The sequence below is a fragment of the Schistocerca piceifrons genome, chromosome 2, assembly GCF_021461385.2.
Source record: "Schistocerca piceifrons isolate TAMUIC-IGC-003096 chromosome 2, iqSchPice1.1, whole genome shotgun sequence".
Lineage (NCBI taxonomy): Eukaryota > Metazoa > Arthropoda > Insecta > Orthoptera > Acrididae > Schistocerca > Schistocerca piceifrons.
In genome coordinates, this window is record NC_060139.1 from 576,376,274 (window position 1) to 576,402,702 (window position 26,429).

The 26,429-nt window shown below is 38.0% G+C and overlaps 1 protein-coding gene across 4 annotated transcripts in view; it reads right to left on the reverse strand.

The window, feature by feature from the left end:
• Nucleotides 1-7,684: 7,684 nt before the first annotated feature.
• Nucleotides 7,685-26,429, reverse strand: part of LOC124776569 (zinc finger protein 3-like) — a 63,921-nt gene continuing 45,176 nt past the window's right edge. For all 4 annotated transcript variants that reach the window (XM_047251614.1, XM_047251615.1, XM_047251612.1 and 1 more), the window contains 2 exons: nucleotides 24,194-24,886; nucleotides 7,685-8,703 (listed from right to left, as the gene is read on the reverse strand). In XM_047251614.1, the coding sequence (XP_047107570.1) occupies nucleotides 8,455-8,703; nucleotides 24,194-24,886 (942 nt within the window). In that variant the 3' untranslated portion in view covers nucleotides 7,685-8,454. The remainder of the gene's footprint in view (nucleotides 8,704-24,193; nucleotides 24,887-26,429) is intronic.

Sequence of the window (26,429 nt, forward strand, 5' to 3'; positions counted from 1 at the left end):
TTGTTGATGCACTTATTTAGTGACTTCACTTTTATTGTCAGTATGGATCCCAGGCACTTGAATTTTTAAACTTGTTCAAAGGTATGCCCATCAACAACAGTGGAAGGAATGAGAACCTGAACAGTGTGATACAATGAGATATTTAGTTTTATCATCATTCACAACCATTTCAGTTTTCTTCGCATTGTGGAGAAATTGGGAAGTAACAGCACATACTTAAGGCTGGCACCTACAATCACAAGATTGCCAGCAAATGCCAGGATTGCATTTGCTTTCACTAGCTCAATTTCTATGATTCACTCAGTGTCATGGCTTACTTTTTAAAAGATAAAGTTGAATATTATTGGCACCAATGGATCTCCTTGCTTAAACCATTTCGAATATTCAGTGGTAGCGATAGTAACTATCGCTATAGATGCCACCTCCCTGTACGCTAACATTCCTAATGCCCATGCTGAACCAAACTTGCCAAGTTGATAGAGATTAGCAAGCTATAATTACTTGGATGTATTTTGATGGGATGACAAATTCCTTTTAACATTTTTCATAACATGGAACATTCAATGTTGTCATAATCTTGTCAAACATCAAGGAAGATAGGGTGTAATTCCTGAAGGTTTTGAGTAGTGACCGGATATCCTGCTGGATTTCTGGACAGAAATCTTTAGGACCACCCCAGAACCTCTCCCAGAGTCCATCTCTCTACCCACTCCTACCACTCCCCGCACCCCTACCTTCTACATACTTCTTAAAGTCCATAAACCCAACCACGCAGGACACTCCATTAAGGCCAGTTACTGTGCCCCCACTGAGAGAATCTCTGCTCTCGTAGAACACCACCTTCAACCGGTTACCCGGAACCAACCCTTCTACATAATAGATACCAACCATTTCCTCCAATGAGTCTCTACAGTTCCTGTCCCTTCATCACATGGTGCCCTGCTCATTACCAAAGATGCCACCTCCTTGTACGCTAACATTCCTAATGCCCATGGACTTATTGTTACTGAGCACTATCTTTCCCATCACCCAACAGATTCGAAACCAACAACCTCATTCCTAGTCACCATACCAACTATATCCTCACCCACAATTACTTCTCGTTTGAAGGCATTACCTACAAACAAATCCAGAGTACGGCTTTGCGCACCCCCATGGCACCATCCTATGCCAACTTATTCATGGGCCATCTACAGGAATCCTTCCTAAAAACCCAGAATCCTAAACCCCTCACCTGGTTCAGATTCGTTGATGACATCTTTGCAATCTGGATCAAAGATGAGGACACTCCATCCACATTCCACCATTTGCTTCACCTGATCCTTCTCAACCCAACAAGCCACCTTCCTAGATGTTAACCTACACCTAAAAGATGGCTACATCAGTACCTCCTTCTATATCAAACCTACTAACCACCATCAATACCCTCACTTCGACAGCTACCAACCGTCCAAACCAAGAAGTCCCTTCTGTACAGCCTAGCCACCTATGGTCATCGCATCTGCAATGATGAGCGGTCCCTCTTGAAATATACCGAAGGTCTCACTGAAGCCTTCACAGACCGTAATTATCCTCCCAACCTTGTACAAAAACAAATCTCTTATGCCTTATCTTTCCAGTCTCCCAACACCTCCCAAAGTCCCACAGTCTGGCGCAGAGAAGCATTCCTCTCACAACTCAGTACCACCCAGGGCTGGAGCAACAGATTACATTCTCTGCCAGGGTTTCACCTAGCTTTTGCCATGTCCTCAAATGAGAAATGTCCTACCAACTATCCTTCCCACCCCTCCCACTGTGGTATTCTGGCATCCACCGAATCAACACCATATACTCATCCATCCTTACACAACCCCTGCTCCCAACTACTTTCCACATGGCTTATACCCCTGTAATAGACCTAGACGCAAAACCTGTCCCATACATCACCCAACCACCACCTACTCCACTGGTCATGAACATCATCTATCCCATCAAAGGCAGGGCTACCTGTGAAACCAGTCATGTGATCTAATCTATAGGACCACTGTGCTACATTCTACATGGGCATGACAACCAACAAGCTGTCTGTCCATATGAATGGCCTCTGACAAACTGTGGCCAAGAAACAAGAGGACCATCCTGTTGCTGAAGACGCTGCCAAACATGACAGCCTTCTTTTCAATGACTGCTTCACAGCCTGTGCCATATGGATCCTTCCCACCAACGCCAGATTCTCTGAATTGCGCAGGTGGGAACTTTCTCTGCAATACATCCTATGTTCCCATAACCCTCCTGGCTTCAACCTTCATTAGTCACTGTCATCATCAATCCAGCCCCTTCTCTTTCACTATACAGTTGTCATTCCACCATCACACTCAGTCTTTTTACTTCCCTCCTTTTCTGATACTCCCCCCCCCCCCCTCCCCACCTCTCCACCGCCCTCTGTGTAACATGCAGCACTTCACTGTCCACCACCCTCAACTATACTACCCATCCCCCTCTCCACTCTCCAACCCAGCCTCCTCCTTACCCCCACCCAGTCGCTACTCCCACCACGCACTGTTGCTGCTGCTCACAGCATGTTTCAGTTACCTGAGACTGCAGTTTTTTGTGTGTGTGTGCCTACTGTTGATGAAGGCCTCAATGGCCAAAAGTTTTATTTGTGACAGTCTTTTTGTTGTGCCTATCTGCGACTCACCTTTTCCGCTGTATGGTGAGTAGTAACTTTCTTTTTCATAATACTGTTACATTCCATCCTGGATTTTCCATTGTCAAAAATAAGAATGAGATTGACATACTTTGTCTGTCTGAACACCATATAACTGTGGGGATGGAAAGTGTCAGTATATATGGTTATAATTTAGCATCTTACACTTGCAGATCTAGTGTTGATAAAGGAGGAGTTGCCATTTACACAAAACAAAACCAAAAAATATGTATATCAGAGACGAAATTAACAACTCAGGCAATATAATCAAATCTATATGGAATGTTGTTAGAAGAGAGACAGGAAAAGTGGTGGTGGTGGTTAGTGTTTAACATCCTGTCGACAACGAGGTCATTAGAGACGGAGCGCATGCTCGGGTTAGGGAAGGATTGGGAAGGAAATCAGCCGTGCCCTTTCAAAGGAACCATCCCGGCATTTGCCTGAAACGATTTAGGGAAATCACGGAAAACCTAAATCAGGATGGCCGGAGACGGGATTGAACCGTTGTCCTCCCGAATGCGAGTCCAGTGGGCTAAGACAGGAAAAGTAACTGCTGGGGTAGGCACCATAAATATTAAAGAGAATGAGACCATCTTAAGCAAGGTACACAAGTAGCTAATGTATTTAACAACCATTTCTTAACTGTAGGTGAAAAAATTGGTAAAGATAGTTCAAAAGAAAAAGCCAACCAGTACATGTAAGGGTCAGTTTTGAGAAATCCTTGTCAGATTAATTTTCATCTAAGAACCTCTGGTGAAATAAGAAAAATCATTAAATCTTTGAAAAATAAATGTTTGTTGGAGTAGATGACATCTCTAACAATGTATTAAAACAATGTGGAGTATACTGATGTCCTGAGTCACATCTGTAATGCATCACTAGTTCAAGATATTTTCCCAGACAGGTTAAAATATGTCACTGTCAAGCCTCTCAACAAAAAAGGGGACACCACAGATGTCAATAACTACCAGCCAGTGTCCTTGCTTGCTGCATTTTCAAAAACTGTTGAGAAAGTAATCTACTCAAGAGTGGTTAGCCATCTCAACAGTAATAGGATACTCAGTAAATCACAGTTTGTATTTCAAAAATGCTGTTCTACTGAAACAGCAATATACAATTTCACTGCCCACATAATAGAGTCTTTAAACAGCAAAATGTCACCAACAAGAATTTTCTGTGAAGCAAAAAGTTTCTCTATATGGATTAAGTGATTTAAGGAAGTTTCCAACTTCATCTAACTGGGATGAAATTACATTTGGTGTTCCACAGGGTTTGATCATGGGTCCCCTTCTGTTCTTGATGCATGTGAATGACCTCCTTTTTTATCTGACACAAGAAGCTAACTGACACTGTTTCCTGATGATACAAGCATCATTATCAATCCACTAAAAGAAACTCCAACAGAAAATGATACAAATAATGTCTTTGGAAAAGTTATTGATTGGTTTTCTGTGAATAGGCTTGTTCTGAACTTTGAAGATACACAGTACATCCAGTTTTCTACTGGTAGGAGTACAGTTCCTTCAATAAATATAACACATCAACAGAAGTCAGTAGCCAGAGTAGAGCATACTAAGTTTTTCGGTGTGCATACACGAGAATCTTAATTGGAAAATTCATATTTTGAATCTTCTAAAGCGACTAGGTTCAGCAACTTTTGCAATCAGAATAATTGCTGATTTTGAGACTACAGAAATTAGCAAGCTAACACTCTTTGCATACTTTCACTCTCTGATGTCATACAGAATAATATTTTGGGGTAACTCAACACTTAGGCAAAAAGTATTCACTGCTCAAAAGAAAGTGGTTAGAATAATGTGTGGGGCTCATAGTCACACATCTTGTAGGCAGCTGTTCAAAAGGTTAGGAATTCTTATAACAGCCTCACAATACATTTACTCAGTAATGAAATTTGTTCTCTCGACAACATGGACGAGCTTAAAGACAAAACAACATGGACCACTTTAAAGACAACAGTGACGTTCCTGATTATAATACCAGAAGAAAGAAAGACTTACACTATCCTCTACTTAACCTATCTTTGGCACAGAAAGAGGTAAAATAAGCTGTTGTAAGACTTTTCGATAAATTATCAGATGAAATAAAATGTCTGACAGACAGCAGTAATAGTTTCAAAAACAAATTGAAATCATATCTCCTTGACAACTCCTTCTATACCATAGATAAATTCTTGAATAGGAATAAATAAATCTGGCATTTAAGGGACTGGGGTAGGTAATAAAAATTTTAAGCTTTTTTTTAAACAAAAAATTTGATTCATGCATGCATTTTTTATGCACTTGACATGTTCCACAGTTCCACACCATAATGGTTATCATGACATTGATCAATGGAATACGTAACTAACTAACTAACATCTGTACTCTGCAAACCACCGTGACACGCATGGCAGAGGGTATGCCCCATTGTACCAGATATTAGGGTTTCTTTCTGTTCCATTCACATAAGGAGCACAAGATGAATGATTATCTGAATGCCTCTGTGCATGCAGTAATTATTCTAATTTTATCCTCACAATCCCTAGCTGAGCAATACGTAGGGGGTTGTAGTATATTCATGGAGTAACATTTAAAGCCGGTTCCTGAAACTTTGTTAATAGATTCTCTCAGGATAGTTTACATCTATCTTCAAAAGTCTTCCAGTTCAGTTCCTTTAACAGTAGCTCTGTGACACTCTCCCATGGATTTAACAAACCTGTGACTATTTGTGCTGCCCTTCTCTGTATATGTTTAGTGTCCCCTGTTAGTCCTATCTGGTATGAATCCCACACACTTGAACAATATTCCACAACCAGACACACAAGTGAATTGTAGGGAATCTCCTTTGTAGACTGATTGCACTTCCCCAGTATTCTACCAATAAACTGAAGTCTAGCACCTGCTTTACCCTCGACTGAACCCATGTGATCATTCCATTTCATATCCCTACAAAGTGATACACTCAAGTACTTGTATGAGTTGGCTGATTCCAACAATGACTCACTGATATTATAGTCAAAGGGTGCTATGTCTTTTCATCTATGAAGTGCAAAATTTTACATGTGCATGTACATGATGGTAATTAAAAATTATAAATCTGAGTACCAATCAAAACCAATGTCTCTCAAGGAAAGTATTGATAGGCTATTAAAATCAGACTGTAAATACTTTCGCAGTTAATTTATTAGTGTAAAACATTCATCTAGAATCCAAGGAAAGGAATCCACAATTTACAAAATTCAACATTAAAACACAGCAAGACAAACCTTTATATGCCTTAAAGAAATGAGTATCTTTTATAAAGACAATACTAAATTAGTAGTATTTTTCTCAAAAGTTACAACATATCAATTTGCAGTTTATGTTATGTTTAACTATGGCATATTAACAAATTATAGTTTCCTTACAAGTAAGAAAGAAAAGAGTACACCTTAGCAGACATAATACCTAAGCTTTCCAAGGCACAATAGTTTTGTGTCATAGCAAATGTCTTACTTTAATGTTATGATGCAGAGGCACAGTACTTGGATGAAGCAAAGATTATATCAGAAACGCAATGCAGACCGTTTTGTACAGTTACTGTGAAATTTCATGGACACTTTTCAGTCTGAATACATGAGACTATTCTTATACCCTGAGTAACATGAAATCAATGAAGGGAATAAAGGAAGAATGGTTCTTGACAAAATGAAATAATGAACTGGAGAACTAAAATTTTACTCCTACTTGAAAACTGCTGACAGATGACAATTTTGAGAGAGCATCATCTGCTAAAAGAATGTAAATGCAAATATGCAAGTGATATAAAACCAATTTGTAGAGGTACAATTTCCCAGCAGGTGGTTCAGACACACTGTTTTACAGTTGTATTATCCAACACACAGACTGCCTGCTACACTCGTGCCTGTTAGGCTACCCGTATAAGAAGGAAGTGACAAGGCCATGCTGGTTGGTAATAGAAAAATATTAACTGACTGTGCTGGCCAGAAGGGTTTCTTGATATACTTGGGGGTACCCAAAAAACAGACTAGTGGAGCTTGTGTAGAATGTATTTCTGCCACTAGGTGTGTATAGCGCAACTCATTGCAAGTTCAGTGCCCCCGTGTTGTCAACCTGGCTTGTTCTGTTCACCTGCAGTGATTGTTTTTGCTAACACTGTTTCATTCTTGTTTCATTTTTTATAATGGCAAGTTTAAGTGAACAACACACAGCTGTGAAATTTTTTTTCTACTCAGTAAAAATGCTGCTGAAACTGTTTTATTGTAGGAAACAGCTTACCAAAATGAGGCTACTGAAAACTCAAGTGTAAAAGTGGTTGCTCAATTTATAAATGGCAACATGTTGATTGATGACAAACCTCATTCTGGACGTCTGTCAACTGCCCAAATCACCAGAAACATTAAAGAAGTTCAAGAGCTTGTGCTCACAGACCATCGACAGACAATTGACCAACTGTCAGAGATTAGTGGGCTATTTCGGAGGTCGGTTCAGCCCATTTTAATGGAAGATTTGGGAATGAAAAAGGTTGCTGCCAAGTTCATTCCTTAGATTCTGACTGGCAATCAAAACAAATGTCGAGTTGAAACATGTCATGCTTGGAAACAACAGCTTGAAACTGATTCAGATTTTCTGTCAAAGGTCATTACTGGTAATGAGTCATGGTGTTATGGTTCATCAAAAAAGACCCCATATGCACGTTACTGGCCTTACCTGGCCCTGTGCGACTTTTTCTTATTTCCACACATTAAAAGGGGATGGGAGGACACCAATTTGTTAACACTGAAGAAGTCAAGAAAAAACCAGAGAGGAGCTGCCAGCCATTTCTAAAGATTACTACAAAAAATGTTTCGGATAGAGGAAGGATCGGTAGGACAAATGTATTAGTTGTAATGGAGAGGAGTATTTTGAAGGGGAGAAGGTTGTTTTGTAAGCAATTTGAAAATATATAACTTGTAAAAACTAGTTCCTATTTTTTTCATTTTTTAGATGGGGGGGGGGGGGGGGGGGTAACCCTTGTATGAGTTATGATCACTGAATCTGCATGGGAACAATGCTTAGTATGAGAAAACATATCATAACCCAAGATTTATAAAATACACAATAAAAATAAACTACTAATAATGGCATCTGTTTCACCAGTCACAGCACTGAGGCTACTGCTTAAATTGCTAACTTTCTAATGGTCTGCAGATTTTCTCTCTAAAAGTCCATCAATGCAACTAGAGCTGATGGCACCTGTGAGTGTCCATGTTTTCCTTATCTAAATCACTTTTCATTTTTAAAGCCACCACCATATTTCATACACTGCCAAATTGTTTACATTCCTGTATGTATTGATTACACATATTCTGCGAAACCTTCATTAACTTCCTTTAGTTTTTGATACCTCCTCTTGTCACAATACTTCATGGAAAAGGCATTACAGAGCAGACACAAGCAGAAGGAAAGAAGGCTAAGGTATAACAGGTTGAAGATGATGAGATACTGATAAATGGACAGTCTCGGGACACACACACACACACACACACACACACACACACACACACACACACACACAAAACTAATAATGAAGCAGTAAAAAGAAAATAAAGACAAACCATAACCACATGCCTAAATAGTGTTACACTGCCAAAGGCCAAATAAAATTAAAAAAATAAATAAACCATGACCAAAAGAAAAGAAAATCACATCTTTCACTATCACTATCATCTTTGGTATTAACTGTCACATTCACATTTAATATATGAAAAGTTCAGAGTACAGTATGCATTAAGAATTAACTTCCTGTTTAGTCACTGCCTGGATAGTACACTCCCCAAGTTGTCTTACAGAATATAACAGTTCATCTGTATTTGAGTCCAAAGTTTCTGCTGCACTGACTGTTGAGTCAGTATGTTTCTGCTGTCCAAATGAAAGTGATGATAAATAGCTGGTATCTCCAAATGGAAGTGATGACTCTCCCCTTCCTACTTCTCGCAGTTCATCTTCTGTTACTGCATTATTTGCACCACTGGAAACCTGAAAAATAAGTCAGTGTCAGTCTTCACAGAAAGTGACTCATGTTACTACAGTCATTTTCATAATCTAAACACAAATAAAGGTAACAAATAAGCAAAAGAAGAAACAATGAATCATAGATAAATGGTAATACCAAAAGTACACTAAGTCACAAAATCTGATGGAAAAATTAATATGAAATGATGAAAATATGGAAACAAATCCTATAACAAGTGGCAGAACAGGGAAAAGATGTAAATAGGGACTCAAATACAAGTATAATGATTTCTTTCAAAAAGAAAAGATTCTGTTCCCAAAAACCACAGAAAGTGCTAAGAAGATCAATTGTGTGTTACATCACCGCCTTTCTACACTCATAATGTGTCTCAAATCTAGCTCCCATTTAATCTGCCTAGATTCCTCCAAGATATTCAACACAGTATCACACAGTCACTTGATTACTTCATCTACATCTACATCTATACTCAGCAAACCACTGTGAAGTACATGGCATGCAGTACATCCCAGTGTACCAGTTATTGGGGTCTTTTTCGTGTTCCATTACTTGGAGTAACTTCCTAAGTTTCTGTGAAGACATGAAGAATTCCTGATGTTTAGGAAATAGGGCAACCAGAGTTTGTCAGAAATAGAGGTAATGCATCAGTCTATAAATCAGGGTGAAAATTCAAATTTATCACTGCTAATTCTATTGCTCATGGCTAAGTATTACTGAAACTTGGGTGATCTAAATATAATTTCCATAACATGTAGTGAGTAGTGAGTTCTGTTAAAAATGAAGAAGTACAAAAGGTGTGTACTTGTGATGCAGTTCAAAAGTATGTTGTTGTGATTATAAAAGACCTGTTTACATGATAGGAATGGTTTGTTGAAGAGTTCAAGGAACAGTTGGAACAACATGCTTCCCTGAAATGAAAGCCTGTTTCTTCACTATAATAACTAGCATATGAAAGACGCTAAAAACAATTCTCCTGTCTTTGTAGCGTATTCTGGGTGGGAACTATAACCTGATTATACTTCCTTTCATGATTGATTCAGAAAACAAACTGCCTCCTGACAGACACCAAACAGTAACTGAACAGGAATGTCTGAATCACTATCAGTTGTTGAAGTGAGGTAGAAACCATTCAAAACATGGCCTATCTTTCACTTTTGAGAAATAACTAAATAAACAAGGAAAATTAAGTACTAACTCATCAAAGTCATAACATGGAAGGATCTGAAACATATGGCTCTGAGTCAGTGATATCTACCAGCTGGGAACATTTATGTTGAGATATCTCTGGGATAAGACACTATCCCAAGAGAACACTGAACAGGCAATGTGTCTTCAATATAATCTTTTGCATAGTTAATACTGTTATGAAACACTCTAGTTCCAACAACTGCTCCAACAACTTCCTCATCTTCAGCAATGTCTTCAGTCACTCTCTATCTTTAGAAAGGGTGGGAATGATTGTGAGTAGGCTGTCTCTCATTTCCATGCACATTGCTAGATAAAAATTAGCAAAGTATATGGTTTGCCTGTTACATCCTGGGATGGTATTGGGTGATGAGGGGTGTTTCTTTGCACCTGGTTCTGCCAAGGGGAGGGAGGATTATGGAAGCTTGAAGATGTGGTGTGAGAAATCAGTTTATAGGCTAGATTTGAGGGATAGTACCTGTCTCTGAAGGACTTAGTGAGACCTACAACATATTGAGCAAGGCAATTCTCATCATCACAGATGTGTTGCCTATGGGTGTGACAAGACTTTATGGGGGTGATTTTTTGGTATGAAACAGATGACAGCTGTCAAAGTGCCCATAGTAATGATCGTTAGTGGACTTGACATGGGCAGAAGTATGGGTCGAGCCACCCACTTCTCAGTGTCCCCTTCCTCTGTTCTTTCATCTCACCCCAACCCACTCGCTGACAGCATCATCATCATCATCATCATTCACTACATGTTTTTAGTGGTTAAAGTGCCCTTGTGTCACACTTCTATTTCGGGCAATTGCTGGCTCTCCCTCCTGCATTCCTATCACATACATCTGCTGCCTCCATCCAAACTGTCGGCCAACCTTCCTCAACTTCCCTGACCTTCCATCCAATTTCATACCTCTCTTCACTCCTTACACTTGGTTACCTACCAAACTGCCATCCTAGCATTGTGTATTTGGCTGACGTAATCTCTCTCTCTCTCTCTCTCTCTCTCTCTCTCTCTCTCTCTCTCTCTCTCTCTGTGTGTGTGTGTGTGTGTGTGTGTGTGTGTGTGTGTGTGTGTGTGTGTAAAGGGGGGGGGGGGGAGGCAGGAGGGGGGCTAGATGTGTGGATGGGTGAGTGTGATTGGGTGGGAGAATGGGTGTGTGTGTGATTGGGAATGTGGGTGTGGGTGTGGGTGTGGGTGTGGGTGGGTGGATGTGCATGGATGGATGGATGGATGGATGGGTGTATGCACACACACATGCTCGTGTGTATGTGTGCATATGGTACTCTAGCTCAAAAAAGAAACCATCCAAAAGTTAGTGAAGCTCTCAGTCTTCTCTGATGCCTTGCATGCCTGTCAAAGACTCAATGCCTCTACTATTCAGTGAGTTGTTACCTTTACTCCTAAATTATTTACAACACAAACAAAATTTCATTTATACACAGAGAGAAAAGAGTACAGATCAAGGACAGAATGCCAGATTGGATATGTTTCCATGATAACTTCTCTAATCTTACAGATGACACAATGCTATTTCTTTTAAGGTAGTATTGCATTACTTTAGAAATTTAATTATTTCATTTTCATAAGTAATATATCAGAGTCAACAGCAAATCATACCAGTCTAACTTTTAAACCTTTTTTTTCAGTCAGTTTTGTACCCTCTCTGTGCCTCTACCCTAGGGAGAAGCCAATCTCATCAACCTCTCAGTATAGTCATGAACTTTGGCACTTGTCTGTTCAGGCATCTTGTTTCCCTTCATATTCATTGTGGTTTGAAATGATAAATTTTAGTTTAACATAACATTCTAAACTTATCAATTGATTTTGGGCCAGATTTTATGAGGTACAGATACCTCAAAAGTCACTAAAACTTGAGCATAACTAACGCCTTTTTTGACATAGTGGTCATTATCATAATTACACTTTGGCTCAGTATTATAACACTAAGTTCCACATTCTTGTCTGAGACTTTCATCTTAATTTACTTTGTTGACATAAACTCAAAGTTCAGTTGTGTTGCCAGTGTCAACAAATTTCTCAAACCTGTGTACAACACACAATACACTAAATGTGGATATTCATTTAAAAACTTATATCATTTCATCAATTGCTAACTATATATGAATGATGAAGAACTTTGAAGCTCGGGTCCAGTGCAGCTTTTACGTGTATGTTGTAAAGGTTATTTTTAACATTTTAATGTCAACCTGAGCTGCATGTATTTATTTTCTTTTATTTACTCAGCTAGACCATATATAGTCAATGGGTATTAAAATACATCATCTAAATAGTCTCTTATTATAACCTGTTATATACAGCTTCTAGTATGCTGATATGGCAAACAATGACGAGTAAAATATGGTCAGTAAATTGTGTTCAAAACAACTGTGTAAATGCGAGTATCTTGTGTGTAAAGCGCAAAAAGTTGTGTCAAAAAGGTGTAAGTGCTTGCAATGCATGCGTACTTAAACTAAAAAACATAAGTCCAATTGCTACAAGATTGGAAACAAAGCAGGGTTGTATCAGTAATAAAAGTGTATCACACAACATTGTGGAATTACAGCATGAGATTTCAAGAAAAAACGAAATTATAGGGGTGCCTAAAAAAGAAAACTGTGGCCTTTTGAAGAAACTCAAAATGCTGGAATCTAAAGTTAGTGTACTTGAACTTGTTATCCACAAAAATGAATACAATGAACAGTGCAAAGTTACACACAAAATGAAGAATGAAATAGCTATCAAACACTGTAAACACTCCAGTGAAAATCTACAGTTTGTAGAAGTTGCCTATTTGATAAAAATTCGAAAAGTCAACAAAGCTCAGCTGGAGATGGCGGTAAAAGTACAAAAAACAAATTGGAAAAGACAAATGGAGGTATGAAACAGAAAATTCTCCTGTTAGCAGACAGTCATAGGTGGCATTGTGAGAGACTCTTTTAAAAAAAAATACAGCCCAACTCTCATACGTTTTCATTGAAAAAACCAAATGCACCATTTAGAGAAGTCATGAACAATGTGGAAGGCAAGATCACAAATATCACAAAAGATGACTATTTGATCATCATGGGTGGAGCAAATGATATAAAAAACACGATTCAGGACTTCACAGAGAGTGTTGCTGGTCTATTACAAAAAACAAAACATATTAAAGTCATACTCTGTACAATTCCTTAGAAATTTGATGAGTTACACTGTAACAACAAACTATATCAAATCAACAACTGTTTGCTAAATGTGACTCTAAAGCACAGTCATGCCAACACTGTAAATGTGAACACATTCCTGAGATGAAGTGATTATGTAAAACATGGTTTGTGTGTGGTGATGAAGGGAAAAGAAAAGCTGTGTTGACATATACAACCGGAAACAAAGTCTAACTATAGCCAGCCACCACAGATAAAACCAGTCACAGAAGAAGATAAACTCCAACAACCAAGTGCAATAAATCAAATGAAATATGCATACATAAAACCCAAACAAGATATGAAACCAGCACTAACATTAGTATTAGCTGCTGAAGAAGAAATGAAAATATCCCCAATGTCAGCATCAACTATTGGAGGAAGACACAGGGACACCTAAACAAAATGTGTGTGTTTTTTATGGAAAAACACTCAGCTAAAAAGATCAGACTCAAGGAAGAAGAAACCACAATCCTCCAGACATTCACTCCCAGAAAAGAAGAAAGAGACACCATCATTTGTACAGAAGAACCTCCCATTGCTTGGCAACCCAGAGGAAGATTGAAGACAGCCTGTATGAAGTATGAGAACTTTACTGCACATCAGAATAAGGAGGATGCCAACTCAGCATCACATTCATCCAGGATTCATAAAATGGAGCAGTAGAAGCAAGTAGGTCCCAAATTTCAGGACCCTGTAGTGTTTCACCAAAATGTGCAGTCCCTAACAAATAAACTTGATGAATTTCAAGTACTGCGAGAAAATGAACTTAAAGATGTTTCAATCCTGTGTATAACTGAACAGTGGCTGCAGAAAGACACACTGAAAATAGCATATCTTCCAGACATCACACGAGGTAGTTGTTTCTGCAGGAAAGCAAAAGGTTGTGGTGGCAACTGTATCTACATTATAAATGATATCAAATTTGTGTCCATTCAGTTCCTGGAAGATATTCCCAGAGAAAGAGATATGGAAATATCAGGTATTGAACTGTTAAATGAAAATATGGCCATAATCTGTTTGTACAGGGGCTCCGATAGTGACATGAACACTTTACTACAAAATTTAGAATACCTCTTTCATAAATTATCAAAAAAGAACAGAGGTCTCATTATTAGTGGTGATTTTAATATTGATTTTTCTGTAGAATCAAAACTCAAACTGACATATTGAACCACCTATTAACATTTAATTTGAAATCTACAATGGAAATAGCAACATGCATAACAAACACTTCAGCCACAACAATAGACCAAATATTTACTGGTATTCTTACAAAATGTAATGCAAAATGTTTCACCACAGGTTTTGGAGATCATATTGCACAGATAATATAAGTGAAAATAGATCACCCTGTACATCCTAACAAAACATTAGTAACCACCGAGCGAAGTGGTGCAGTGGTTAGCACACTGGACTCACATTTGGGAGGATGGTGGTTCAAACCCACATCCAGCCATCCCGATTTAGGTTTTCCATGATTTCCCTTAATCGCTTCAAGCAAATGCCTGGATGGTTCCATTGAGAGGGCATGGTAGATTTCCTTCCCCATCCTTCTGATGGGACCAATGACCTCACTGTTTGGTCCCCTCCCCCCAATCAATCAACCAACCATTAGTAACCACTGCTAGGAATTTCAGTGTACAAAACATAAATACATTTATTAACTGCTTAACTAAAGAGATGGAGGAAGTATACAGCTGTAGCAATACTAATGAAAAATTTGATAAATTCCTAAGCACCTTCCAGCATTACTTTGAACTGTGCTTCCCAAACAGAAAAAAGAAAATCTAGGAAAACATGCAAAAAGTAATTGTATAACTTCAGGCAAAAAAGTTTCACTAAAAGGAAAAAGATTTCGCTGCTATAGCCATGCAAATCAAAACAACTCCAAAATTTGATGCATATTTTAAAAGAGACAAATAGATCCTAAATAAAGTTACCAGAAAGTCAAAAAAGCTAACAAATTATGTCTGCATGGAAAAAGCTACAAATAAAATGCAAGAATTTGGGCCACTGTTAGGACAGAAACGAAAAACACAGGAAAGACACAGTAATACAAATCTCCTTGAAAATGGAGACAAAATTTCTGACCCACACAGAGTAGCTGATGCATTTAATGTATATTTCACAGAAACAGCAAACACGTTGATGGAACAACAGCAGAAAACAGCTTCTGGAAACAGAGATGGGTAAAAAGTTAAATTAAAAAGCAATCTTTTTGTATCCAACAGATGAAAAGGAAATAATGAATATTAAAACGGAATTAAAATCAAAATTTTCTTCAGGTACAGACCATGTTCCCGATTACATTGCACATTCTTTTAAATATTCTTTTAAATATAAAAGAATGTGCAACATAGCTGACTAAGCCCATAACTCATCTCTGCAACTCTTTATTGTGTAGTGTTATTTTCCCAGAAAAACTAAAAATGGCCAAGGTAAGACCTCTTTAAAGAAGGGAGACAAGACAAATGAAAAAAAAACTACACACCAATATTCTGGCTGTCCGGTTTTTCTAAAATACTGGAAGAAGTTTTTTTACAAAAGACTGATTTCATTCATAGAAAAAAATAATTTTGTATCAAATACCCAACATGGGTTCAAAAAAACTCAAATCAACAGAAACTGCCATTTTTCACTTTGTTAACGAAGCCTTGGTGCAATAGAACAGAAAGAACACAAATCAGCAATATTTGTGGACCTCACAATAGCTTTTAATGTGATAAACCACAGCTTACTACTTGAAAAATTGGAGTATGTAGGAATGAGAGGCCTGACACATGAGTGGGTGACATCATACCTGAAAAGCAGAGAGCAGATAGTTGAAATCATGTATCAGGATGAAAACATTATGTACAGCCAACAATCTAAAAGAAAAGAAATGAAGTATGGTGTTCCCCAGGTTCTATCTTGGGTCTAGTGCTGTTCTTAATATTTATCAATGGCACAGAATCCTCTAGCCATTCCAGAAAATATATAAAATTTGCAGATGACACACATGTATTGGTAAAAGGCAAAACTGCTGCAGAACTACAATATTGCACCACACACGTTACAAGATGGTCCATTACAAATAATCTTATTAACAACACAGAGAAAATTGTTGCACTCCACCTTCACACCACACACAATAAAAATCCATTAAGCCCCACCATAAATCTATTTCATAAAAACTTAGAAACTGTAAACTCAAAAAAATTCTGGAATTCTGGACTCAGAACAATATGAAGTGGGACACATACATCAAATACATCAGCAAGAAGTTTAGCACAATATCCCATAGCATAAAAAATACTAGCTAGGTGTAAACAAAAGAAACACTACAAAATGTGTATTATGCCCTGGCAGTATCACTACTGCAATATGGGATGATTTTTGGGGGAAATCCGCCAATAAGCAAAAGCTGTTTCATAGCACAGAAGAGGATCATAAGGACAATTGAAAATGCCACATCCATAAATTTTTGCAAATCCCTTTTTAAAGCACTCCAGATACTAACACTACTATACCTGTATGTTCATGAGATAATTTCATACATAAAGAAAATTTCAGAAACTAAAAACCACTTAGCATGTACAAATCAAGCATTCCACACACACAGCAGCAGGCAAAAATCAGACTTCCACAGCAAACATGCAAGCACAACTCTCAGGCAAAATGGAGCACTGCAAACTGGCAAAAAACTTTACAATAAACTTCCTCACAACATCAAGAAAATAAAAGAACACAAAAATTCAAAGTGGTCTTGAAAACATATTTACAAGACAGGTGCTATTATATGATAAATGAATACCTGTTAACATAAATTTAAACAATTTCCTTTGGTAAATGAATATCTGTTGACATAAATTTAAGTTGCTTCCTTTCTCATATTACATATATCAAACTGCTTTTGTTATCTATTGTACTACATTATAGTACTTACCAAACGAAAGCGTTGGTATGTTGATAGAGACACTAACAAACATAAACACACACACAAAATTCAAGCTTTCACAACCAACAGTTGCTTTATCAGGAAAGAGGGAAGGAGAGGGAAACATGAAAGGATGTGGGTTTTAAGGGAGAGGGTAAGGAGTCATTCCAATCCTGGGAGCGGAAAGACGTACCTTAGGGGGGGAAAAGGGACAGGTATACACTCGCACATACACACATATCCATCCGCACATATACAGACACAAGCAGACATATATGTCTGCTTGTGTCTGTATAGCGAAAGCTTGAATTTTGTGTGTGTGTTTGTGTTTGTTAGTGTCTCTATCAACATACCAACACTTTCGTTTGGTAAGTTACATCATCTTTGTTTTTAGATATATTTTTCCCACATGCAATGTTTCCCTCTATCTTATTCATACTACATATTAGGTTGTACTAGTCTATTAATGCATTGTATTTCATTTATTTACTGTACTGTATCATGTGCTTAAATTATTTATGTCATTGAATCAATCTTACTGTTATGTAACAGTATTTAAAATTGTGTACTAACGTACAAAGTAAGCTATATCCCACATCATATATTTGATGAATGGATGCTTAGCAAATAAATAAATAAACATATTACAAAGTAATTGGACTGTGCATGTTATGGCTTGTATGTAACAAAGTAAACACTGTCGATAGTTCATGGTGTTTGGGCCTGGGGCAGCAAGAAAGCATTGATTTGTGTAGATGAATGTTCTTGAACAGTTCCCCAAGTGTTTAAGAGGGTGACAGAAAGAAATGCTTGTGCCAGAGAAGCAATATCATGTATTTCTACGTCTGAAATGTTTTCTGGTGGGATACTATTTTATGATTTCAAACGTGCTGTATTCTAGATACCAAGATTTGGTTCACTTACATAAGCAAAGCCTTGACTGTCAGTCTAAAATTACAGCTGATCAACTCTTGGCTTCTGTTGGTCCAATGGCTGTTGCTAAGAAGTGCATGTAATAACAGTCACTGAACTGTCACTGCCTTTGAGTGCATACATTGCTTTTTCACACATCCAACTATCCCCAAAAACATCAAAATGCTGCATCATGGCAGCAAGTCACAGACTCAACATAAAACAATGACCTCTCCAAAGAGCTACTTATAAGAGCTGACCATGTTATTGAAAAATAGTTAATGATACCTCTACTAATCAATAGCTCATTCATTATCCTTCTTGAGACTCAGTAGAAAGTCACCTAGGGCTTTTAGCAAATCACTCTTACATTAATCAAACCGCTTGCATAGCTGTACATGTTGCAGCTCTGTTTATGGGACAGGGAGGTCCACCAACCTCAGATTGAATCTGCCTGGTGAGTTAACAATGAGGATCAGTGTTCTGGCCAGCCTGGATGTGATTTTTAGGCAGTTCCTCACATCGTACTAGGTGAATACTGGGTTGGTAACCATGCCTCACTTCAGTTACATGATTTGCAAACATTTAGAAAACATTTGTTCACTTTCAAAAGGATAACATTGCATGCAGACAGTTGGATTGCACTTATTCCATCCCAGAGGAGGGGGGAGGGGTGGGGGGAGGGGCAGGGGGGTGGAGTGATGTCAGGAAGGACATTAAGCCATCTCTTAAACTAACCATGCCAAATCCATTCATAACCACACCGACACTGCACCAATGTTGGACAAAGGGGCAAGAAAAAGAATAAGACTCTTATGTTATTCTCATCGATTTGGCTTCTTTATAGCCAAAATATGATGATGCCAACTGAAAATTCTGGGATTTTGAAGCTGTAGAAGTCAATGCAGATCAGGAGCAAGCTGGGAGCACAACACTGTGTAATGGATTCGAGCTAATGATACATTAAAAACCTATGATACCAGCACGGTATCTATGTATACATACAGAAAAATTCATCTAAGAAAGTGTGTCCTTAAAAATCAATTATTTAATGCCAAAATATTTACATTCCATGTATTTGAAATAATGTTGAAGTTATAGCATAACTTTTTTTAAATTCAAGCATATTAATTCTGCTAAGTATGTACCAGCCATTGTCTCCGACAAAGATCTAAACTCTTCGTTTTGCATAGTGTTTCCATTCTTCTTGTTTCTGTACAAATTTGGTGGGAAGTGGTTGTAAAATAAAATTGAGTTCAATAAAATTTTTTCTGGGTTCATGACCGCATTGTCAATATATATAAAACTACCAACATTTCGGTCCCTGTTGCAAGCAACCTTCTTCAGGGTGTGACCAAAATGTCAGTAGTTTTATATATGTTGACAATGCAGTCACAAACCCAGAAAAATTTTATTGAATGTGACAATAGCCATAGAAGCCTACGTTTATAAAAGTGAGTTGTTTTTTGAGGCTGCAGACAGTGGCTGTATTTTTTGTTTCGTTTCTTCAAACTGTGCCTTTATAAAACATGACATGTTGCAGAATAGAAACGTCTAAATGTTCAGACACTTCATTTCATTTAGTATTTTGAGAATTGCCTGATTTTCACAATCATTTCATTGGATAATTTTCTTTCTGGAAATAAACCTGCAGAAATTATCATACCTTCAAAGAAGACAACAAAGCCAACGTTAAGGTAATCAGCTAAGTGCAACTTCGTATTTTTATGCGTGGATGTGTCCTTCGATGCAGATTGGATGACTAACATCTGGTCTAAGGATAAGTCATTCAATATGCAGCATTAAAGAGGCACATTACAAGGGTAAGTCTTTATGGAAACGATTCTCACATCTTAGCTTGGGGAACTCATTGAGGTAGCTGCCACTAAGATGTCCACAGGCATCTTTTATCTACTCCACTAAGCATTTGAGAAGGAGAAACAAGGAAACACCAAATGGCGGGTCATACTCAACAGTTTTTGCACAGAGAAGATGCCCCATCACATAGTGCTGTCTCACAAACTGGAACTAATCTCTCTCTGAAGTAACTGCAGTTACCTTCTAAAATTATGTTTTTGATACTTTGAGAATATCCTAGATATCACACAAGCATTATTAAAAGCATTTTTGTCTTGGTAACAGAGATCTTATGAGATTCCTTTGGTATTAAGTTGCTACAGTTAGAACTGAGGAATCTGCCTCTGTATAAGAGTGCGAGGTGCGGCTGACTGCCACGGGGGGGTCCAGGTTCGATTTTTGATACTGGCAAGAATTTTTCTTTGGTTGTAGGACAGTAACAGGTTGCACTCATAACTGTAGTACTTCTGAAATTCTGTTTGTGACACTCTGAGAATATCCTACATATCACACAAGTTTTATTAAAAGCATTTTTGTCTTGGTGACAGAGACCTTATAAGATTCCTTTGGTATTAAGTAGCCACAGTTAGAACTGAGGAAGCTGCCTCTGTGGGTGAGTGCTAAGTATGGCTGACTGCCATGGGGGGATCCAGGTTTGATTTCTGATACTGCCAAGAATTTTTCCTTCGTTGTAGGGCCACAACAGGTTCCACTCAACCTCATGAGCCCAACTGAGGAGCTACTCGTGCACGTACTAGCAGTTCCAAGGTCAAGAAACCTGACAACACCTGTGAGAGTGTTGTGCTGACCATATACCCCACCACACTGCATCCAATGATACCACTGGCAGAGACTAACACAGCAGCTAGTCAGGCTCAATTGTCCGTCTAGTCAAAATGCACAACTTTAACTTTACTTATCAGAACAGCTCCTTGACATCCATTCTGTGGATTGCAGACGAGCTAGCGGCGGCTGCATTATGCTCTGGGAAACATTCACATTGGCACCCATAGATCCAGTGGAGCTCGTGTGAGGCACCAGAATGGCAAAGGAGTATTGCACACTCGTTACAGACCACATACACCCCTTCATGACGAGCACCTTTCCCGATGGCGCAGTGGAATTCTTCAATAAGATAATGTGCTATGTCTTGAGGCCAGGAGTGTGATGGAGTGGTTTGAGGAACAAAGTGGCAATTTCCAATTAATGAGGTGCCCCCCCCCCACCCCCCCCAACTACCCATATCTGAACCTGACTGAACACATCTGGGTTGTGACTGAACACGACATCAGAGCTCATCATTCCCCACCCTGGAATTTAAGCAAATTAGGTGACTTGTGTGTGCAGATGTGGTGCCAACTCCCTCCAGCGACCTACCAAGCATCATTGCTTCCATGTCACAATGTGTTGCCACTGTTATCTGTGACACAGGTGGACATACCAGCTATTAGGTAGCTGGTCATAATGTTCTGGCTGATCTGTGTATTTTTCCCCAATGTATACAGATATTTTGACTAGGTTGGGATGAGCTAGTGACTCATCATTTTGCCACTAGATGGCATATGTGGATTTCAGCCCTTCTTGACTCAGCCAACGTCACTACACCAATATGAGTCCACAAGTTCAGCTTTTCTGTAATGGGTGTGACTAAGCATATAATTGTACCTATGTGTAATCTGTACTGATAACACATAGGAAAATAACCAGCTGTAGGAAGAGTTAACTAACTCTGTCAATAGTGGTAACATTACCTTAACTAGAACGGCAGTCAGAATTGAGGGACCAAGACTGCTGGTGCAAGACCATCAACTTTGATATTGGCACAGAAACACTCTGCACTGGTTCTGAGATAATCCTTGGATTGATAATGCAGGATTCAAGGAAAAGAAAACTAGTTGCAATAGAGTTATAAAAACTCAGAATTAAGGTTTCCTTTGATCTGAAGGTGTACAACAAATATTGTCACTCACTACTCTTATTATTTATATTATTTACATCAATCTGAAATACACAGATGGAAAAAAATCACAACACCAGAAAATAATTAATGTAGAGTAATGAAATTTTGGGAATACGTTTGTCTAGGTATCATATTTAAGTGACTAAAATTGCAAGAACACAGGTTAATGTGTGCACAAGATAAGCCATTGCAAATGTAATTAATAACCAGTGTAACTGCCAGAATGTTGAATTCAAGCATGAAGATGTGCATGCATTGTGTTGTACAGGTGCTGGATGTTAGTCTGTGGCATGGAGCTCCATATCTGTTGTACTTGGCCAGTCAATACAAGGATAGTTAATTTTGTTTTGTGGATGATGCTGGAGCTGTTGTCTGATGATGCCCCGTATGTGGTCAACTGAAGATAGATCTGGTGATTGAGCAGGCCCATTCAACATGTCGATACTCTGTAGTGGATGTTGGGTTACAAAAGCAACATGTGGATGAGTGTTATCCTGTTGAAAAATTCTCCATGGAATATCAGGCTGAATCACCATATTGATATACAAATACCCAGTCAGGATGCATGTGATAATCAAACGCATTCCTGTTGTCATATGAAATCGTACCCCAGACTATAATTCCAGGTGTAGGTCCAGTGTGTCTAGCATGCAGATAGGTTGGTTGCAGGCCCTCAGCTGGCCTCCTTTTAACCAACACACAGCCATCACTGGCACCAAGGCAGAATCAGCTTTCATCAGAAAACGCAACAGACCTTCACTGTGCTCTCCATTGAGCTCTTGCTTGACACTATTGAAGTCGCAAATGGCGATAGTTTTGGATCAGTGGAATGCACACTGCAGGGCATCTGGCTATGAGTTGTCCTTGAAGTAATCGTTGTACCACTGTGGCTTCAACTGCTGTTCAAATTGCTGCTGCAGATGCAGTATGATGTTCTGGAGCCATATGCCAAACACAATGGTATTCCCTCATGGTAGTACCAGATGGCCGTCTGGAGCATGGTCTTCTTGCAACTGTACATTCTAATCATCACCACTGCTATCAATCATGTACAGTGGCTACATTCCTGACAACTCTTCCAGCAATATCGCAGAAGGAACATCCAGCTTCTCGTAGCCCTACTACACAACCTCACTCAAACTCTGTGAGGTGTTGATAATGGTGTCTTTGTCACCTTAAAGGCACTGTTGACCAACATCAGCTTGCCACATACAATCTCAAAGATTATGACCATTACAGCATGTATTTAAAGCAAACCTGAATGGCATTCTGTTTGCGGTGCTGCTAGAACCACTCTTATGTGACTGGCACAAAATTGGAATAGAAATCATTTTTCGGATGTAGAAACACACTTACTAACTCTTTTTTATGTTGCTCAATTGCTCCTTGGTGTTGCAATTCTTTTTCACAAAGGTTATCTTGTTACAAACACTGCATCAGAATTTTTTTATGTGGATTTTTCAGTCACTTAATGCTAATTTGGTTCATAAACAACACAAAGAAGACTACTATGTTTCACTGAGTTAAGTGATGCAATGGTATGGCAGTAGATTCACATATGGGAGAAAGGAGGGTCAAATATCTGTTTGGCCATCAACATTTGGGTTTCTGTGGTTTCCTTAAATCACCTAGCCATATGCAATGATGGTTCCTTTGAAAAGGACACAGCAAATTTCCTTCCCAGCAAAAGCTTGTGCTACATCCCTAATGCCGCCATAGTTGACAGGACACAAAGCTTGAATTTTCTTTTCTTTCTCTTTGCTGTATTTCAGTTTGCATTATGTACATTAATCATTTAAAGTAGGATATTTCAAGAGGCAAAGACCAAATAACACCAGCTAAAAGCTGTTATCATAAAGCACACCTACCACAGCAATCTCCTATAAAAAGTTGAACATATGATTCTGGATCATTAAGGTTCAACCAGCAGGAGGATGACAGAAATGTGCCTTCAATGACATCCAAATAAAAATAAAGCTTCACTTTTTATTTCCACATCAAAACTTGTAGCACAAAATTACTTGTAATATTTAGTACTGACTCAGACTTTTAAAATTGGTATTCACAATAGTGTTTAGGAGGTATGACAAGTACTCTGCATCATCAACCTGTGTCTCTGGATCACTAAAAGAAAACAAACAAATTGTTCAGCAGATCATACTGCTGCTTATCAAGATGGGATATTACATTTAGTACATTATGTGCATGTGTTTGGTTCAGCGTATTAGAAATTTTATCTTGTATTTGGCCTAGAATATGAGTGGTCACAGTTGTGTGTTCAGATGAATGTAACAAGTAACAGTATTTGCTGTATCAAAATAAACCTGAATAAAGCAACAAATGACAATTAAAAGATTACATGATTAATTTCATAAATACCTAAATATTTCTAATTTTACAACTTCAGAAACATGCACATGTTTGGGTACACAAAATAGTTTTGTCCAAAAATTGTACAAATAGAGCTCAGTACCTTTTGTGTTAATATGTAACTCTGATATTTCCTATCTTTTATATCCAAAGCATGGTATTTCATCACATGCAGCCTAAGTTTATCTTGACGAGTAAACTTTCGTTGGCACAAAACACAAATAAATGGTCTTTCTCCAGTATGGACACGGCGATGTCTGGCAAGGTGAGATGCACGACTGAATGATAAACCACAGTATTCACATTCATGTGGCTTTGCTGCAATCTCACTTCTCCTTATTAATGTTGTAACATCAGAAATATCACTGCATGAGAGATAGGTACTGACAGGATTGTCACAAACACTCTGTTTCACCTTATAGGTATCCTTATAATTCCTTGTATCACTGTGTATTGACATCACTCTATAATCCACTGCGCCTAGCTGTTCTTCTTTTATTTGGATCTCAGGGATTGTATGAATACATTTGTCATCAACAGATTTACAGCGCAATTCTTTCATAGCTGATTTATCCGTAAAATTTGACTGTGGTTGCAATGAAGTATCAACATCATTTAAAGCATTTAAAGTAGATTCATCATTTTTGCTTGGCAGTCTCGATCTTTGTCTATCACAAAGCATCTTTTCATCTTCTGAACTCCATGACAGAGAATCCTGAAACTCTACAGCCTTTCTGCGAGTTTTCAAACCATTTTTCCTCTGATGGCGCTTCATGGATTTACATTTCAGTTCTGCCTGTCAAGAATGAAATGCACATCCATTAATGATACTAAAGTGTTACAATAAGCAAAACTAACAGCAGATTTCCAAACAGTATAACTAAACCTGAAAGGAAATAAATACTCTTCAATAGGAGCACATATATGAAGGAGAGAGTATCTGATAATTCAGATATGATACTAATGAAAAGTTTCTGTGGCTGTACCAGTTAGCCTGTTGGGTGAAATTAGGTTAACTTTACATTGATGTATACAAATTTCCTATTTTCAGCAGTTTACTCAACCATGACACTTCTTTATTCACAAATCTTTTTCTACAAACTTGATAATGAAGCAGAGCCACTGAATATTCCAGGTACTCTGTACTAAATGTAGAAGTATTGCTGAATGAAATTAAACAATCAACACTAGAAGCCATACTGCCAGTACTTTTAACCTGTGTGCTGCAACATTACAATTTCAAGATGTATGTTCCCATTTTTGTATACAAACCTCCATGTATTAACTATATTTGTGCAAAACATGGTGTTTTGGATGACTTGATGTTGCTCTTTCTAGGGACAAGATTCCTTCAATGAAGGTTTGGAAATTTGCTAAAATGAACTTGAGTCATATGAATTATTTCTGAAAGCACAAACATGTGCAACTACCTATCACTTGGTCTTTGTTGGTCTATAAATACAGAATTAAGCCGATTCTATTTTTGAACATATAAAATAAAAAGGTCCAGACAGCAGATGAGTATTTTACATTCTTCATCACTTAAGAGTTGGTTTCTTCCTGTAGAACTAGTCCAATTGAAGACTTTCTGAAACCATAGATATGAATCAACAGTGGGTGGACAGAAAGGTAGTAAAGAGAAAACTGGAAGCATGTGAAATAGGGTGTACAGGAAGATGTTAATAATTAGATAAGCATATTAAATTTCAAATGAAAATGTTTTAGATACAATATGTGAAGAAAGAAATATCTGGAAAATAATAGAGAGAAAATGATAGATGAGAAAAATTTCTCTTATGGAATCCAGGACTAATTATTATAATAAAGGAGGAATTAACTGAGAAGAAAACTGTAGGGCAGCATAAAAATTTGAATATGCATTGCAGATTTCTGGGTAATTATTATAATAAAGGAGGAAGTAACTGAGAGGAAAAATGTAGGGCAGCATAAAAATTTCAATATGCATTGCAGATTTCTGGGGACTTAAGTGTAATAAGTAATGTGGCACAGTGTAGAAAGAAAGAATGCATGTTATTACAATGGCCGCTTACAACCTAGCCTTGTGTATAAAGATGAGGCATAAATGAAACATTGCTTCTGTGAATAAATGATATTACACAATAGAAGTTTAACCAAATCTAGATAGCTTTACAAGCTATACAGAAATTGGAAAAATTATCAATTTAAGTCTTGATTTAATGGTGCACAGGTAAAATTAAGATGAGAATGTCTGACCAGAATAATACAGAACAACATACAGTATAAATCCCTACTTTCAATGGTATATTATTAAGATTCAGTGTCATGACAGCTTTTCATACTAAAAAGGAAGATAGTTG